At 43.6% G+C, this 18,916-nt stretch overlaps 1 protein-coding gene and 1 long non-coding RNA gene across 4 annotated transcripts; both read right to left on the bottom strand.

Moving 5' to 3' along the window:
• Positions 1 to 493: 493 nt before the first annotated feature.
• Positions 494 to 18,582, bottom strand: LOC127307997 (uncharacterized). Of its 3 annotated transcripts, XR_007856141.2 has the most exons (6): positions 18,458 to 18,582; positions 14,761 to 16,351; positions 10,733 to 14,208; positions 4,708 to 10,618; positions 2,575 to 4,537; positions 494 to 1,710 (listed from the first exon to the last, which is right to left on the bottom strand). It is a non-coding gene; the product is annotated as an uncharacterized lncRNA (long non-coding RNA). The 3 variants fall into 3 exon arrangements; XR_011746793.1 differs by lacking the exons at positions 10,733 to 14,208; positions 14,761 to 16,351; positions 18,458 to 18,582 and having other exon boundaries at positions 4,708 to 5,015; positions 5,114 to 7,252; XR_011746794.1 differs by lacking the exons at positions 10,733 to 14,208; positions 14,761 to 16,351; positions 18,458 to 18,582 and having other exon boundaries at positions 2,547 to 4,537; positions 4,708 to 7,252.
• Positions 16,497 to 18,460, bottom strand: LOC127307996 (uncharacterized). The gene has a single exon (XM_051338754.1). It carries the CDS (start codon positions 18,279 to 18,281, stop codon positions 16,893 to 16,895), a length of 1,389 nt encoding a protein of 462 aa, XP_051194714.1. The 5' UTR covers positions 18,282 to 18,460; the 3' UTR covers positions 16,497 to 16,892.
• Positions 18,583 to 18,916: the final 334 nt, after the last annotated feature.

Genomic DNA, 18,916 nt, shown 5'->3' with positions numbered 1-18,916 from the left:
AAATAATAAAGAAGTGTCACATTGACCAACATGTTAATAGGATTGATATGATACTACTATCAATAACATGCGCACGAAGCACTTGGAAGTGGGACGGAAAGGAACCCGGAAGTTAAGCGTGCTAGTGTTGGAGTAGTGTGAGGATGGGTGACCGACCGGGAAGTTTGACCAAGGGTAAGTAATTGACTAGAGATTAAGTGTAGTTAGAGACTAACGGAAATATTAGAAATTGCGAAAGAAAAGGGAGTGAAAAATAATTAGAAAAAATGGATAAAAAAAATTAAACGAAATATCCTTTTTGTGAAAAAAAACATAAAAAAAGATCTCCAGCCCCGCGGGCACTAAAGGATGGAGGCCTTTAGTGCCGGATCTTTAGTACCGGTTCCAAAACCGGTACTAAAGGCCCTTTCGAACCGGTATAAAAGGGGGGTTTCTCTACTAGTGTGGAGTGTACAGAGATCATTTGTGTTGAGAAGTGTGTAAAGCACGTTAGTTCTCTCACACAGGGTGCTATCGACTTGGATGTTTATTAGAAATTAACTTAAGTAGACAATATAAGGGATAACAGAGGATGTTGCAGGGCTACTGCATATTTAGAATGCATTACACACTGGAGACCAACCGACGCCGATACATCTTTCTACTGGTCTGCCATTGCCAGTACATGTTCTTCGTGGGGAAGGCTAGGCCCCACAGATTCATCTTTTTGCTAGCAGAGCCAGACGGTTTTCATGGGTTTACTAAGCACAGGCGAGGCAGAAGCAAGCTGGAGCCTCGGCCAGCTATCGAAGATGATGTTCTTGCCTGGTGCAGGGGCCTCCGCGGGGAGGTTGAGATCAAAGGCAAAACTTGCGGGCTCAGCGCAGGAACCTGGTGCTTGAGACTCTTGCGATGAGAATGAAAAAAATCTGCGCCATGCCTCTACTGTCTCTGTCTTCTGCTGCCGCAAGATGGTCGGAGGGGGTTTGAGGCTTCAGCTGGTCGTCAAAGAAGTCGTGTCGGCGTCTGCACGCTCGTCGCAGCAGATCTGGTGCTTTGGCTTCTCGACAACGAAAAATTTGGCTGAACGAAGTATGTTGCGGCTCAACGAATTTTGTACAACCATTTTATAACAGGTAGCAACAACAGTCTCCACGAAACATTATTATGCACCGCAGAAGTCCATATGTACGAATCGGAAGTCTTGGAGAAGCTCCCAAACCTGATCTGAAATATACTACTGCCCAGGTCGATCCATGTTGAGTCCATAGCTCCAAGATGTGTCAGGCTTGAACAAATACTTGAACAAATACTGGCTGCTGCCGCCGGACGCACGTGGTGAGAGGTGGCCATCTTGCATCGTCGAACACAATTCAATCAGGAGTTCGGCATAAAAAGGTATCTATCTCCCCAGGAAGGAAAAAAAAAACACATTGAACAGTAAGATTACTTGAGTTCTCAATCTCCATACAGTTATATGTACATATGAAACTATTTGTTTATAGGATGCCAAATAGGTCATCAACACTTCGCAAAATAGAAAGGAAAACTGTGGCAGGAAGGCAGCCACATAGCAAAATCCGGTAACCTAGTTCGCGATTCATTAGTAATATGAAGAACACTTACGGACCAGAATTGCTTAATTACCGATCTGAAACTTACTGAAGCTATGGATTATTATAGTCTTACAACTGCAAGGTGAAGAAGATCAGTTGGTAATATGAGCTCAACCTGCAAGGTGAAATGGCCTCACAACTTTAAAAGAGATTCAAATGGAGAAGTGAAACATTACACTACAAAAAACATATATCTGATCCTTATATCGAAAGTACATGAGGAAATGTAGAGGTAGCTACATCTGTGCAGTTTATGTTAAACAAAGCTAATAAGTTGCACTTTTAATTACTTTACACGGTGGAGATAACAATAGCCAAGAGAAACTATAACTTAACTTGAAAGTAGCAAAAGTTGGAATCACGTAAGTGTACAAAACTATAACTCAACTGACTCCTGAAATTAAAGTAAAGAAATACATATTTTGCAAACAGACATGACTGGTGGTTTAACAAATTGACCCAAGAATATTGTTATGCACCATCGGGTAATCCTTAATTCTACACTGTCAAATTTCCGTACTGATAATAATTAACCAACACTATTAAGTATTCAAACACAATCATAAAAGAAATGCGATATCAGAGTAACTTTGTCTCCACAGATTATGCAAATAACAACAAATACTGACATCTCTATAGTTAATGTATTTGTTATAACAAACTGCTTTATTGCTTTTAGCTGAAAGTTAGTTATCCCTATGAAATGCTTAAGTAAGTAATAACCCCTACTCTAGGCACAATTTAGTTCATATGGAGCTTAAAATTCACCAACCATGTATGATATAGCGGCAGGCTGCGCTACCAATGTTAATAGAGTAAGTTCTGAATTGATACTACATTAATAATGATAAAGATATTGAAATTGCACAGGTGATTAAGCCTACTTTATGTCAATAATACGAAGAAGTTCATTATTAGATGACAAAAAAAACATAGATCAGCAGCACGAACCACAAAAGAAAAAGAAGTCAACCCTGACCTCAGGCTTTCAACTGTAGGGCATATCTCATGCTTATACATGCAACCCTGTTCAATATGTGATAACTGATAAGGAAAACAAAGTAAATGATATGGCCATTCCCGATCAATTTAAATAAATTCAGCTTTCTCCGAACTATGGTGGGGTGCTGATAACCTGTGATAAGAGAGAACCTATAAGTCCCAAATGAAAAAAAAAATATTTGCATGAAGGATAAACTTCTAATCAATGGATGAAAAAATATATAGCGAGGTAAATCAAGAACATATGTAGAAGTCATACGTAGAGAAATCACATGAATCAACTAACCTGCATGCCAAGGCTTTTTTATATGTCAGTATGTCACCAAGGCCAGAGCAGGAAAAATTAACTTGAGTCAACTAACCCACTCGCCATAAAATGAAAAGGAAGTGTCATAAGCCTAGATAAGAGGCAATGCGTGCAAGTATGGCAAACATGCTGTGGTAGTAAGTGATACACTTGGAAGCTGCAGGAATGGTATGAAAGTACATGGTTTATAGCTTGAAATTCTTATCACTAAGCGAAAGAGGCAGAAATGGGTTAATCATGAGAAACATAATGCACAAGTGGTGTATGTCAGCTTTCATTAGAATGAAACAGTAGTGATATATTATATTTCGTAATTATCTGTGTGCAAAAATAATTAAAATTACTACCATTGTCTTTCCCCTCGCCACTGAATCCGATATCAGTATCATCCCTGACACGACCTTACTTGCTCATCCATGTTACTACCTTTTGTCTATGTTTTACTTCCTAACCAGTAAGTTAGATTAGGCCAGTTTAAAATCAGAGGCTACAGATCAGCACTAACTAAAATGATCCATTTCCATACACATAATAGTTTCCTGGATGTACGCTACAGGTATATAATGCCCTTAAGGTAAGATCAGAGGCGACACAAAAAAAAAAATCATTTACTGATGTTATAGCTTAACTGTTTACAAACTTGTAAAGCAATTTTCACTTGTCTTCTGAAGCAATTAAATGGACTTGATAATGTAGTTAAATCTCTTGCGAATTTCTTTTCAATAATATTTAACAATTTATAGTTTCTCTCTATTGTGAATTGCCAAGAACGATCTCCTCGGTTGCTTTGTGAAACTTGCAAATAAATAATAGGAAGGTATAAAGGGGAACACAGGTGTGCAGTAACTCATCAAAAATAAAATCCCTAGATATACAACAGTCATTGTTGTTCAATCCAGTAATTGTAATAACCGAGGAGAAATGCAACCACGAAGAGAAGCAACAGTCTCTTATGTAACTGATCAAAATATGCAAATATATGCCCCCAAAAGGGAGGGAATACCTGTAGCATTTGTGGATTGGTTAGTTAACAACAATGTTCAGTAGTAAATGGATCAAGGTTTGCAATGAAATATATATATATGTCACTTGCAAGCCAAAAATAATACACTAAAATATTGTTGTAATGCCGAATGTGATTGAGCATGTAGGCTTTTCTCTTCCGGGGGAATAAATACGCCAGATGATAAATAATAGGTGGAGTTCTCTATCCAGCTTCCTTGGAAAGAAAATGAAGCAAGAAGATTTTGACTACTCAATGGAAATCAGATAAGTTTGAATGCACCCTGGTCATTTTGTCAAGTCATGTTCTTGGAAAATGGAAACATAGGGCAAGGCATGGTAAGTAAGCAAAATGTAGAGTATGTTTTGCAGACAGTAACTGGAAAATAATATGTACTATTTGACTCCACTTGCCAGTAATTACCGTGGCACACGAGAATCACTTGAGTCACACAGGACGTTAGGAAAATCTCATATCTGAAAGAATGATTACCTGCATCCATCTCAGAAAATGATGGCTAGAATGGAAATTGACATGGCTTCTGCAGCAATCACGCAGAATGAAATCTAATGTGTTTCCTTTCATCGGCTAAATAACCTAGCAGCACATCAATTTGGGAAAAAACAGAACCTGCAAAAAAAAAAATGCAGCGATATTGTTTCAGTAAAAAAAATTAGAGGAACACAGCACCAACATATGTGAAAACTTTCACCCAAGCCTTTGCGAACTGCACTGTAAAGAGGAAACATGGCGAATTGGGTCGGGACGCACCAGCCATGTGATGGCCAGAGAAAACTCACCTGTACGCCGATCTGGTGGCGGTGGACAGAGGACTTGGTCTCCCCGTGGCGCCGCAGCAGGGGAGGAAGATCCAGACCGGCACGCGTGCCCTGGAGTGCGAGCATGCCATGACCACCGCCGTCGGGATAAGGCTGCTAGAGAAGAAGTGCCCAGAACCCGGCGGTCCGCGCGAAGGAAGTTGCCGTTGATGGGGCTGGGACGCCACGATGGAGGGGAGACGACGGAAGCGCCTCCACCAATACATACGCCGGCCAGGACGACGGGGAAGGCGCGACCACCGCCAAGACACTCCTCATAACCTCGCAGCCTGACGACCGCACCGGCCGGGAAGATAAGCCCGTGTCATCGGAAGGGTAGGCCACGACAACAAAGAAATAGGAAGAGGAAGGGGAGGTGGACGCCCACGCTGTAAATAGAAATAGGAAGAGGAAGGGGCGGCCGCCGCCCGCCGGGGCTGGGGAGAGGTCGACTGCGACGGCAAACTGGAGATTTTAGAGCAGCTCCGCCCCACGCATAAAGATTGGGCAGGTATGGGCATACATGTGGAAGCTAGTGGAAGAGATAGGGGAGATATGCCTGGATATTAGGAGATGGTTCGGGAGACGATCTGTCGCACCGCTTTGACGGCACAAACTCACCCCATTAACCGGTGTGGACTGGGTAAAGCTAACTAAAAAAAAGGAAATTTACCGATAGAATGGAAACTGTCAATATTAAACGCCGCGAACTGGCCCCTGCCGGTAGCCGGTTGCCCGATCGCTCCAAGAAAAAAGGAAGAAAAAAGTCACCAAAGGCAAAGAAAAATAACTGTGCACGTGTCGCTGGGAAAAGGAACCTAAACCATCCAAAATTCTTCATCTACAGTGCCCCAATCAATTAGGGAGTGCTAAATTGTCCAACTTTTATATAGGTTATAATTACTTTTATGTTTAAAAAACCTGACAGTGAACTGATGAATTAGTGGTCTGATCGGTAAAATCCTGAACCACATGCATGTGCAACCAGGGGCGGAGCTGGCTCTCAACCGACCCTGATGCACCAGTTTAATGTAGAATACAATTGTAAAGCAAAATTGACCACACAAAAAATGCCTCAGCTTCTTACAAATTTTAATGTATATCTGGTAGGTAGATACATCCGAATTTTAATAAAGTTAAGATATTTTAGTGGATGAAGGGAGTAGAATAAAATCTTTGGATGTTGCTAAAACACAGGTGCACAACAAAGACAACGGCGCCGCCAAGCCGGCGGAGAAGCAGCCCGTGCAGGTCGGTGCCCCCCCACCCCGGTTTTGGTCCCGTATCCCCTATCCCGTGTTCTGTGGCTCAGGTTTCAGCTTGCGGGTTCCGTGCGGCTGGCTCAGTGTGGCTAGTGGCTACTGACAGTCGAGAGTCGAAACTATCATAGCCTCCAAATCTCCTAGTTATCGAGGTGCTGCTGCTGTAGAGTGTAGCGAGTAAAGAAGATGGCATGGCCTTTTTGCTTCTTTGTTCGGCACAACATGTTGTGCATACCATTATCACGTTGAATTAAGTTTAGGAGCAGCTCCACTACTGCAACCATTTTATCACAGGCACCTGTGTTGCTAGGAAACCAGATTAATCTGGAGTCTAGTTACAGATTAATCTTTGGATGTTGAGATAGTTTCTTTTTCGTTTTTGTTTGATCGATCGAGCCGAGCCACAGCACAACAAAGACATCGGTGTTGAACTATTGATCCGTGTGTGGATGTGCGCGCGGTTGGTGCCTTTTTTCTCGAGAATCGTGGGCATGTAGTTTCAACAAATATACTCTGATTCACCGCTTTGTGCCATGCCGCGTGAGTACATGCCCGGGCGTGTGACTGCAAGATGAGGCTGTTCGCTCAGCCATCGTCTAGACCCTGATGCACAAGTCTGGGCCAAACCTGATGCACGACTCTCTTTTTGACGCCAAGTGCTAGTAATTTTTTTCTTACCGTATGCCTGTGCATCAGGGAAGCCTCATTGAGCTCCGCCCCTGTGTGCAACATTGCTAGTTCAATTTGTTTCTGTGTTTCTGTGATGCACTTTTCTCAATATAACCTGATGTACTTGCATTACTAAGCTCACAAGTAGCACTAAATTTTTCTTGTTCGTCTGTGATCCTGAACCACATGCATGTGCAACGTTGCTAGTTCAATCCTGAATCAGTGGAGCTGGAGGGAGAAATTCCCTGATGCACAAACAAGCTTGCAACGTTGCTAGTTCAATTTTCTTGTCTGTGATGAACTTTTCTCAATATAACCTGATGCACATGCAAGACTATAAGAAGAAAACAGGAGCTTTGACAGTGAGCTTTCTTCAATGTTTCTTTGCTCAATTTTATGTATGTGCAAACAGTGAGCTTGGACGCATCATGACTAGTTGGTAAAATGCATATTCAGCTAACTGTGAGTTTCGGACATGGCAAGTTGTTGATCAGCTATTGACTGTTTTGTTTATGACATTATGTGAATTACTATGACAAATTGCAAGTATTTCAGACTAGTCACATTTTATTGATCTTCTCATTTATTTCAGGTCAACAGGAATGCAGACTAGTTCGTACCATGCAAGGCGCGCCGTGATGACACTGGTGGTTGGATGAGATCTCTTTTTGTTTTCCACCTGAAGTGTCTTGAAATAATTATGAATGTTGCACTGCTAGTGGGCTGATGTATTAGTCGCAATATAACTGGCATATGTATGCAATGTCGAGTCAGACTTCGAATCTCTATATGTATGATCAGACTATGAATCTATCTATGTGATCAGACTATTCTGAATGACCTGATATTATTTCTGAATTCATGTGTATGTCAGTTTGATGACCTGATTTTGATTCTGAATTCATGTGTATGCGACATGTTTGATGACCTGATGTTGTTTCTGAATTCATCTGTATGCGACATGTTTGATTTTGCCAATGGGCTTAGATGACCACATATGTGAATTGATATTGGCAGTGGGCCTAGAATGGCCAGCATGTAGAAATTGTGGCGATTTGTCTGCCGGTAGGATGTTTCAGGCAATCTAACTGCCGGTAGAGATATTTGTGGCGGAAAAACTGCCGGTAAGATGTTTCAGGCAATAAAACTGCCGGTAGAAATATTTGTGGCAGACAAACTGCCGGTAGAAATGTACGGGCAGCATAGCTGCCGGCGTAGGGTACGTGCCGGCAAAGAATTATCCTCGGGCAGCTAGCCTGCCGGTACAGAATTGTCTGCCGGCACATGTCTTTGCCGTCAGCATTATAGAGGGCAGATATGTCTGCCGGCACAGACTACTTGCCTCCATAAGCTGCTTACGCCGGCAGTTTTATAGCCTCCATGCTTGGTCCATCGTGTAGTGATGGGGGGCGGACAGGAAGCGGGAGGAGGGAAGCGGCGGGTGCGTGTCGGCCTTCTTCTCCACCCCAGCCTAGAGCACCACGGCTCTGATAGTCCTGTGAAGCACCCTCCCCGACGGCCAGCTCGTGTGATTCGGCAAAACAGACCACCAACTGCAGGTCGATCTCTTTTCCCCAATGATTTCTACATCGTTTGAAGTCCCCATTGTTCCGTAGATCGAAGGGATTATAGTTGGTCCTGAGTGATTGGCACAAAAGGTCCAAGCATACTAGGTGCTCTGGTTGTGATTTTGGTGCCTAACAGATATTTGTTGCTGTGCGTAAAAGAACCAAATCAGTATATTTTCAGATTTCCCATTTGGTCCATGAAAACTGAACTGATTTAAGATCAAATTAGTCACACTGATAAAGTGGACGAGCCACCTTCTATGAATGCAAATTGACATAAGAAAACCCCCTTCCATCAGTCTGTTTTTCTATTAATATGTAGGCTAAACATATACATGATTTCAACTGTGAAATAGTGTGAACTGGGACCTAAATCTCATGCTCTCATTTTTTTTACTATATATAAGTTTCTACTGTACATATTACATTTCATCTACTGTATTTTCCGAAGTTATATGACGATAACTTTTATCTTGCCGCAGGTGTTAGGTTTTTTTTTTGAAATATCGTCTCTCTCACCCCCTCGGTTTGAGGCATTGAGTACTGGAAAGAGTAATCCTGGTCAATTTATTTTCTACTTTGCGTACGCAATTTAATCTGATGTGATTACATCCTATTCTTGCTTACATTTGGTTTTTAATACCACATCAATTTAATCGGATGTGATTACATCCTATTCGTGCTTACATTTTGTTTTTAATACCACATCATTACCGTGCGGAGGTAACCTGGCTGACAATGCTATTTTTGTTCTCAAATGTGAGCTGGAGCTTGGATTTTACACTATCCGGTTGTTTACACTATCCGGTTGTTGGAGCACGAAAGACTGACTAACGCTTGGCTTTATTTGCTTTTCATGCCATCAAAGGTTGATTGGAGGAAAAAGGTTCCAGCAAACTAAGAAACGAAAAGGTTCAGTCCTCTGTCTAAGGTAAACCCTTGCCTTCAAATATTCCTTACGAAATGATGTCACTGTTGTTGAGAATCAGTTATGTCGGTAGCAAGGATATATTATTTAGTTGGATTTTGTTTTCTTTGCAAACTGCTACTGGGTACGTTGGTATGTTATTAGCTTTTGGTCAAATTAAGTTCTTTTCTTACCCTATTTTTCTGAGAACAAATAAGAAGCAATAAAATGAGGCTGCGTATCTCCATGGAATAGCTAGAAGATATAGATATGAGAGTGTATCTTTTACATGTATGAGTCAGGCAAGGCATCCCGATGATAACTATATTTCGCCGAATTTGGTTTACATGGTGGCTATTCGTAAGTTCTCTTCAGAAGTAATCTTGCACCCTAAGCCTGATACCTACTTTGTATCCCTCCTGCATGCATGTGAGTTCATTGAACAAAATATGAATGTTCAGGTACGGTTCGAGTTGTTAAATCACACCATTCCTGTTCCACCTTAAACAGGATTATCTATGCATGTTCCTGTAAAACAATTCTTAGCTATTTCGCTTAAAGAATGGATTGGCAATGGAGAAGTAGAATTGTTGGAGGGCTGACTGCATAATTCAGTAGGGTTTGTAGTCTCTCAAATTGTCTATCTTGAGTTAAGTTGTCTGCCCTGCAATTTAAACTCAGTGCCCATAACTGAGTGTGTACTGAGTTCATTTGGTTCCATTTTGATTGAGTTTGTTTTGGGTATAGATGAAAGTATGCACAACGATAAGAAATAAAGCTATTTGTCCATCTGCAATGTGATTGACTGGTTATGACTTTCTTGAGTAAACAATTTATCATGTAGATAAGACAACAGTTTGCACATCGAACTTTGTTCTCTTAATTACAGACTCTGCTTTCAAACAAATTTGCTATTTCTTATGTACATATGTTCGCTGACTAATAGTTTCTACACTGTCTAATTATAATCAGTCACTCATACTATTTAGGTGCCAAATATGAAAATACTAAAAAATACTACATCTTTACCTATGTTCTAGCGTCAGGCATTACTCGAATGACCAGTCTAGACATGTATTATTTTCTATTTCCGTTATTCTTACATACTACAATAGTTTATCTGATTTGCACACAAAGAACCTCATATTTAACATGAATCATACTTGCAGTTGCATTTTGTTTTATATTCATATGATACTTGGAAAGCTCAGGTAATTTATTTGACTTCAGAGAACACTTTATACCAGCAGGTGCATTTGTTTTATTTTTATTGTACCTTTGAGAGGACGAAAGTGAAATTTTTGTTGTACCTTTGAGAGGACGAAAGGGACGAGCACGATGATGGCAATAGCATCCATGAGTTCGCCCACCGGAAGTACCACAAGCTCGGTGAGTTTGGAGGCGGCCTCGGTCTCGAACTTCGATTGCCTCTCCTCTGCGGCCCTCCTGGAGATGGACGCCTCTGGGTTCCAGCCAGACCAGCAGCACTGCAACAATTTACAGTAAGCCGTGTTCTGTATTGCGAGCTGCAATAGATTACTCATGGAAAATTTTCAACAATACAATGTGTCGCCTACATGTTGGTCCTTCATTTTGGTTACCTCTGGTTTTGAGTAGTGCACAGAACAATGTCCACATGGACATGTTGATCATCAGAAGTGAAGAATCAAGAGATCATCATAAGTGAAGAATCAAGATGCAATCAATATGTGGATTATAGATATGCCTGTGCGTGCAAGAGTTTTCAGATCACCACTGGCATCAAAGAGTAACTTCAGGTTAGTTATTGCTTTCAAGTTGCATAGCTCCTGTCAGACTAGAGACCACTCCTAGATTTTGTATTTACCATGGCATCGCTAGAACAATGATCGGTATTTCTTAAATGTAGTCCTTGGCTAAAAATACTCTCTCCAGCAAAGAATATCGTGTTAGCAAATCCGATGCTACAGATTTCTATATTGATTCTAAGATGGATTCTCAAATTACGTCAGAGAAGAAACAGTGTCAGCTGTCTTGAAAATTTAAGGAGAAAGAAGAAATCTGTGCTGCCCAGTGCCCTCCAGCAGAAGGTACGAGCTAAAATAGCTGATGCTGTTAATAGCTAATTACCTGCAAAGCCAGCCATAAATATCCACACTGCCCTTATGCAAATAGTGGTTGGAGCCAAACTTCGACAACAGCACTAATCAGACTCCAAGGTTGCAGTTCTTAAGCAAACTGTTCGAGAGAACGAACCGAGATTGCTTTCTTTCTACACCTTTTCTTGCTTCAGATTGAGAAGCTAGGAATGAAAAGATTTACCAGGCAACGTTGCCAATTAACGTTTCCATGCATATGGTGCAGGATGTTTGCATAACTGGTGATACCATGAGGCACGGCGATGACCATGTATCATGGATGGCCTATCACATACCTACAGTTGTGTGCCTTCACGGAACGGCCGGCAATCGCTTGATGGGTCGCTGCCCTCTTGCTGGGCGGCTACTCGAAGAAGATATGTATCCCCGTGGCTTCTGGACCTACCATTCCTGCACTTTAGTTGGTTGATGCGATGGAGGGCGCCGAGGAGATGCTCTGGACCTGACACAAGAGGAGCGGCCACCGCGTGACACCATGCCAATTACCGTCGACCGTGGTGTTTGCTTGGGACCGGAAGCACAAGAACCACAAGCACCGTGGAGCCTAGCTCAAGCCCGCGAGTGCCAGAATGGGACCGGCCGGACGTAGCTGGAATTTGGTGCGGAAGGTGGCACCTGCTGTAGAATGGGGCAAGAACTGAAAAGTGAGAGGAATGCAGGGATCAGGAAAGAGAGTGAGAACAAGAGTTTCTTTTTCAAACAAAATTGTGGGAAATCTACAACTAGATTTGAAAAGAAAATACTTGGATATGTAATTTCAATCGTGGTTGTGGACAGTAATTACCCCCCGATATTTCATTAGTAGTGCTTAATTTTTCAACGGTGATTAAAATAAAATCCAACATCTATTCGCTCTTTTATTTGAGGAAAATAATGTTGTGTTCTTCTACGGTAACATCGAAAAAATATACTTACTCCACCATCCATCACATTTTCACATTGGATGACCTTCTTCAATAGTAACTTTAGAAATATAGATCTACTCCATCACCCGTTGCCTCTTCCGACCGGAAAAATAATACCGTTTCCGTTCGTAGCAACACCGAAAACAAAAGAACTTCACCATCCACCGCCTATTTCACATGCAGTACTTCAGCAACCCATATATTTTTTAATTTCTACAATATTTCAACCAATGATCTAGAAACAAAAGCACTCCACCATCTGCCGCCTATTTCACTGGCACTTTCGCGCTACTTCAGCAATCCAAATATTGTATTATTTCTACAAAATTGTAACCAACGATCTTGATACCAAGGGTGCGGTCGAGTTTTAAAAAAGAATCCTACACTCTTAAACCTAAAAATACCGTTTTTAAAAAAGTACGTCGCACCATAGACAACAAGGGCGCGGCATGCGCCGCGCCGCAAATTTCCTAGTTTATATCATAGAGGAATTGGTTTGTTTGCATAAGGTTCCTGTGCAACAGTGCGAGGCGAAGTTACACGCAGGAACAAGTACAATAAAGGGTGGTACATGAGGGGAGATACATGGGTGATACATGAGGGGAGATATATGCGTTACACTGATAGGCTTTTAAATGGGAGGGTAAAAAAGTGACTGGAGGATGGGCTCTGTTGGTCCTGTGGTGTTGATCATTCATTTTTTGAGATTTTTTTTTTTTTGAAACGGAGGTAAAAGCTTTGCCCCAATCTATTAATTAAGAAGAAAGTGCCCAATTTTTAGGAGAAAATCGGGAAAATCAACAACACACACATAGCACCCCGGTCAACCTGGCTACCCACATGAAGCACATACGTCATCGAGGAGAAAAACCATCGTTGAGGATGTCAACAAGCGTCATCGTCGTCACTCCTCCACGAGACAGCGATTCCGACTTCACCTTAGACAACCGCCATCAAGACCCTCGCCGCAAACGACATCGGAACCCAAGTGAGCCTATGCCAAACAATCGACCCCCAAGCACGTCGAGGAGGAGGCAGCTCCGACTTCAACCGTGACCTTCACAGGAGAAGTTGCACGCCTTGCACCGACGCAAGCACCAATCAAGTGGCATCGTTGCCACAAGTCGCCTCGCAGCTCCGACTTCACCATCACGGCAGGGGTGACGAAGGACATGCCGCAACTCCGATCCTCTCACCATTGTCATCGTCGCGACGCAACCCATGACGCCAACACCATCCAACTTCCCATGCCAAACAGTCAACCCCCAAGCACGTCGAGGAGGAGGCAGCTCCGACTTCAACCGCGACCTTCATAGGAGAAAGTTGCACGCCTTGCACGACGCAAGGACCAATCAAGTGGCAGCGTTGCCACAAGTCGCCTCGCAGCTCCGACTTCACCATCACGGCAGGGGTGACGAAGGACATGCCGCAGCTCCGATCCGCTCACCACTGTCATCGTTGCCACCCAGCCCACAACGCCAACACCAACCATCCTCCACGGGTCCCTCCGACCTAAGCAGCTCCAAATCGATGCCCTCAAGAGGGAAGACGACACAAGAGCGCCGCCATCGACCGATCACGGCGGATCTAGGTATTTCCCCGGAGCTTTCCCAGACAGGATGGCAAAACATCACCTCGGCGATGCCTTCAAGAAGGAAGCGGCGCCCGAAGCCGTCGCCATCGCCGGCCTCGGCCAGCTGCCGGCCGGCCAGCCACCGAGGACAAGGCATTTGCCCGGAGCTTGTCGCGCCATCATGCTTCGTGCTTTTGGCCAGACCCACCTTCAACCCTCACCGCCCATCTCCATCATGGCCGCCACACCCGCCCCGGCCCTGGGCAGCACCACCGGCCGTCCTCTGCATGCTGCCGGCCGGAGAGGGGAATTACATTTTCGGCATCGATAGCTTCCTGCGACTTTCGCGACGACAACACATCGTTTGCCTAATGTATTGGTAATTGCAGAAGGGAGGAAGTTGGCTCACCCTTTAGTGGTTTCCTTTTTTTCGAGAGCACGCGCAAAACGCACCAAGATTCCTGTGATACTATAAGTGGTGAGATGATACATAAAAAGCAAAATGGATCAATATAAGTTGTCTTTGTAACCATTTGAAATTCAGATACATCAAAACTGGGCAACGGTCATTCCTACAAATAGCACAATCATGTTGTATTCATTAGAGGCTAAATGAAGGGCTTCTACACAAAAGCTCTCGGCATATTCTCCCCATTGAGTAAAAACAGTTTACCGCATAAAAACATGTTCATTATCAGTATGTATGTACTTACATACCGCTTTAAATATGTTCTTTACAAAGTGCCATACCTTGCGTCTTGTAAGTAAACCATAAGTAAATGATATGTGAGTTTACATATTACATAGAATTATTAGATTCCAGCGCATAATCATTCCCAAGTCTATGCTAAGAATAGTTACAAAATGTTGAATCTTGCGAAGCCTAAAGTATCAAAAATTAAAAATATGATCATATAGATCAATGAATAACTCATCACCAAATTCAAGCAACATGTTCTCATTGACCCTATCCTTAAATAAATATATAATCAATTCATTCAATCATAGCTCACCTCTAAATAAAATAACCCTCAGCAAGGCCAGATATTTTTTGTACTGAAGTGAAGACTGTGAGAGAGATGTGCCTAAAACAAATAAATAATGCCAGCTTGTAAGCAAAAAATTGAATAATAGTGGAAAAAGAAAAAAAATAAGTAACTAATTAAACCTTCTAATCTGACACAGCAGCCCGTGAGTAAAAAAATAAAAAAAAATCAATAGCGGAAAGAAAAGAAAGTAACTGGACACCTTGTGATCTAATATAGCTCACCTTCTTTTTTGCAGAAAATATGTGACAAAAAAAAATAATATTGAATCCTATTTGATTGCGAGGAAAGCTAAGGCACTAAGTATGAAAGCCACATAAGTATAATGGTACATTCTGCAGATTGAGTTATTGAGGAGGTCGTTGTGTAGCAAGAGAAAGCAACAGAAATTCAATTCGGCTCCCGGGTGCGTATGCCCCCTCTACCAAAAAATATATTTCGAAATGTCAAAAAATTTAGATAAAAAATTCTACATGTACATCTCCATAATGTATGTGCATTCGCTAAGTTTCACGAAAAAATCAATATTTTTGTGGTCTATGTAAAAAGGAGAAACTTTATCTTGTGAAAAGCATTATTTTTAGCACTGAATTTTGTCTTTTTTACACACATCACATGATAAGTCAATTTTTTATGAAACGACTTTATGAGCGCGTAGCACGTGAAGATGTACGTACAAATTTTTAGTTTCAATTTTTTTTAAATTTAAAATGTACATAAGATGCATTTCAAAATATAGGGAGCATATGCACCCATGTTCTAAAACACCACTCCCGAGAAAGCAATCGACAATTAGCATTCCAAGAGGGAATAGCCCTATTTTCACATGAATCCTCTTCAGTTTATGTATTTTCCCGCAATTTACAGGTCTATCTCCTCTCACTTTCTACACGGCCAGAAGCTAATCACAGTATGAGTGATCACAAAATTAGGAACTAAAAGATCATATTTTGGTAGATGCTGTGATAGAATAGAATTTGTGCATGCCATCTCCAACTGAAGCGCCACCGGACAATGCGACTTGTAACCGCGCATGTGTAAGCCATGGGCGATAGCAGCCAAAGGAAGAAAACATACAATCATGCAAGCACAATTTACGAAACAAACATAGTGTCTACTCACACAAATTCATGTGCAACGTATCTGAAAGAAAACTTATACGGCAATAATTTGAGGGAAAAAGCATATAGCTGTAAAGAGCTCCCTGATGCTGATTTCATCATGGGCGTAAATAGCTTGCAAACCAACTGTATGACCATTAGTTTGTTAGCAGTGTATCCTTACTAAATTTGGTTGTGTCTGTATTAACGATAAGAACTGCCAAGTTACTGAATGCCCACGCACACAATATGCAGCCTGAAAACATGCATGCAAATTACAAAAGGAAATCAAAGTAGGGTGATTGAATCAGTAACAGCAAACAATGCAAAAGGCAAAGAGAAGACTGGTACTGTCAGAAAAGCCTAACTGACTCTTCCCAGCCAACACCTCTGTCGGCACGCATAGTGCCTTTTCCATCCTCTTCCTTCTCCTTTGAGGGGAAATATCACTGGATGATCTACAGATTCAAGGATACAACTGGATAAATAACTCTAGAATTTCTACTGAAAGGAAACATCAACCAAATGATACAATTACAAAAGCACCACAAGCACCATTCAATAGCATTTGCATGTTAAAAATGTAATAACTAAACTTAAGCATGAACAAACTGGAAGGGAGCATATAAATTCTTCGAAAGGTCATTATTATCAAGGAAAAAAGTAAGACATAAACATCGGGCATTTACCGGCTATCCAAATGCCTCTTTCAAGGGCCAGCCTGGAAGGCTGGAAAACAAATTCAGTACCGTTTTGTACACAGGAGTTGGACAAAAAACAGGCATCTAAGAAGCACGTACTGTTTCTAGGCAATGTCTACTTGTGCAGCAATACTTGCCGGAGGTTGAAAGAAAAAAAAAAAGTATTCCATTCTCTGTCCCCTCGTTCCACTTGGGCATTATGAAGGTTCTTTACAGATGCACTGCCATATCTGGTCAAAGGGCTCACAGGAAGCAGCTTCTTTACAGAGGATCCATCGTAAAACAACATCACTGGTCTTTACATGTCAACAACCTCTGTACGAGCTGGAGTAAGATACTTGGAAATGGTAGTGGGCATGTAGGTGAACTCCATGCTGTACAAACTCCGTGGTGTGAATTCTGCCACTCCTTGCAGCACCTTCGTCTTTGTGTTCACAGCAATCACCCATGCCTCCTTCTCCATCTCATCGATCTTGGCCATGAAGTAGACGATGTCACTGTCATCACCCAAGCTGATTGTGGGGTGACCAACGTGGAGCCTCTCCAAGGTTGTGGCGTCATCATCAATGTCCTTTGGCAACGTAGGCAGCATCGCTGCCATGTCCGCAGGGACGGTGATATCGGAAGAACTGAGCTTAGAGTGCATGTGCCAGCCAGAACTGCCAGCTGCTGCCGTCGTGCTCCACCTGACAATCGTCCAGCCAGCTGAGAAGTAGGTGCCATGAAGCCGCCTCGGGCGAGGGCCTGGCCTGACGTGCATCTGCACCTCGACATACTCAATGCGGCCATGGACTGCTTCAACGGTCCGATAACGCCGGGAAGGGCCACAAAGAATATCTTCCTCCTCAACTTGCTCCGTGTCCGGCAGCGGTATGTAGCGAGCCAGCCGCCTGGTGGAGCTGTCCTCCTTCCCTCCTAAGACATCGCAGAGGATGATGCCATGCCCAAGGTCAACCCAGCCCATGGTGCCAGCATCCCCTCCGATGGTGATCACCTTCAGGCAATGATGTGCTGCAAGTTTGTCCTCGTCATACTGCTGGTCCGCAAAGACAACAGCCTTGCGGTCCCAGGTGTTGGTCTGAGAGTCGTAGGTGTAGAGATTGTACCGGCTCTTTCGGCGAAGATCATGGAGTGCGGCGATCTTGAAGGCGTCGAAGCCGTCGCCGCCGCTGTGGCGGCAGGGATTGGGGCTGTCGTTGGGGCGGTTGGTGCGGTAGCGCAGGAAACCAACCTCCTGGTCGTGGAAATAGTATGAGCCATGGTGAAGGAACAGGCCTGGTTCAGGATGCGGGATACGCTGCAGCGTCGGCGGCGAGGATCCGCCAACAACGGACGCAGCCTGGTAGACGAAGTAGTCATCCTTGGCGGGGTTAAGGCCGTGCGACGAGACAATCAGTGCGAGGTTACCCTCGGTCGCGACCAGCTTAGGCTCGGAACTGAACACGGTGGGCGTGTTGTTGGTGCAGGATATGCAGAAATGGGAAACCCGCGGCGGGCGGGCGAGGAAGAAGGTCACCTGCACCTCCCAGCCGTCCCCGGTGAGGGAAGAGGCCGTGGTGTTGTTCTGCTCGTCGACGATGTAGGCTGATTTGTCGACGAGGGCTTCTTCCACGGTGGAAGCATCGCTGAGTTTGGGCCCCGGAGCCGGCAGCCGCAGGGAGGCTTCCAGATAGCCCTTCCTTAACATGGATCCTTTTGTGACTTGATCAGAATTTTGCCCGTGAATCTAGGCAGTCGGGAGAAGAGGATATCTCGATCGAAGGCGGATCTTAAGGGGTCCAAAGGAGTCAACGAGGAGGGGGGTGGGAGGACGAAGCTGGAGACGATCGAAGGCGGGGCGAGGAACCAGGAGAAGAAGGTGACCTGCGTACGCGGTGGTGCGGTTGAGCTCGTCGACGGCGGCGGCGGGCGGCGCGAGACAGGAGGTGGACCGCGATGGCTAGAGGAGGAGGATGGGCGGCCCTTGTGGTTAATGTATTGGGCCTTTGTGAGGGCATCAAGCGCTCCACCCATGTTTGATAAGAAAACGTGTTACTCCAGCCTAGCCAGAGGGGTCCGGGTCCTCCTCCTCCCTCGCGCCCCCTACTTCCTTAGCGCTCACGTTATTTCTTAGCTTGGCCGGCCCAACTTCGAGTGGAATCTTATTTCTGCTCGCGTGAGTTGTCCTTAGTGGGCTGTTTTCAGTTAGTTCGGGCTGCTAGTGCTGCCACTGTTGGCCGGTGGGTTTATAAAACGGTGTATTTTTCTGCCAACTTCCGATATAAGACTATTCTCCTGGAAGGCCGAACGAAAAACAATTCGGGTACACGCTGTCGCGAAGAA

Source organism: Lolium perenne, chromosome 6, assembly GCF_019359855.2.
Source record: "Lolium perenne isolate Kyuss_39 chromosome 6, Kyuss_2.0, whole genome shotgun sequence".
NCBI classification, from domain to species: Eukaryota; Viridiplantae; Streptophyta; class Magnoliopsida; order Poales; family Poaceae; genus Lolium; species Lolium perenne.
Note: the sequence above shows the minus strand (reverse complement) of the source record. Positions and strands in the feature narration are given on the sequence as shown.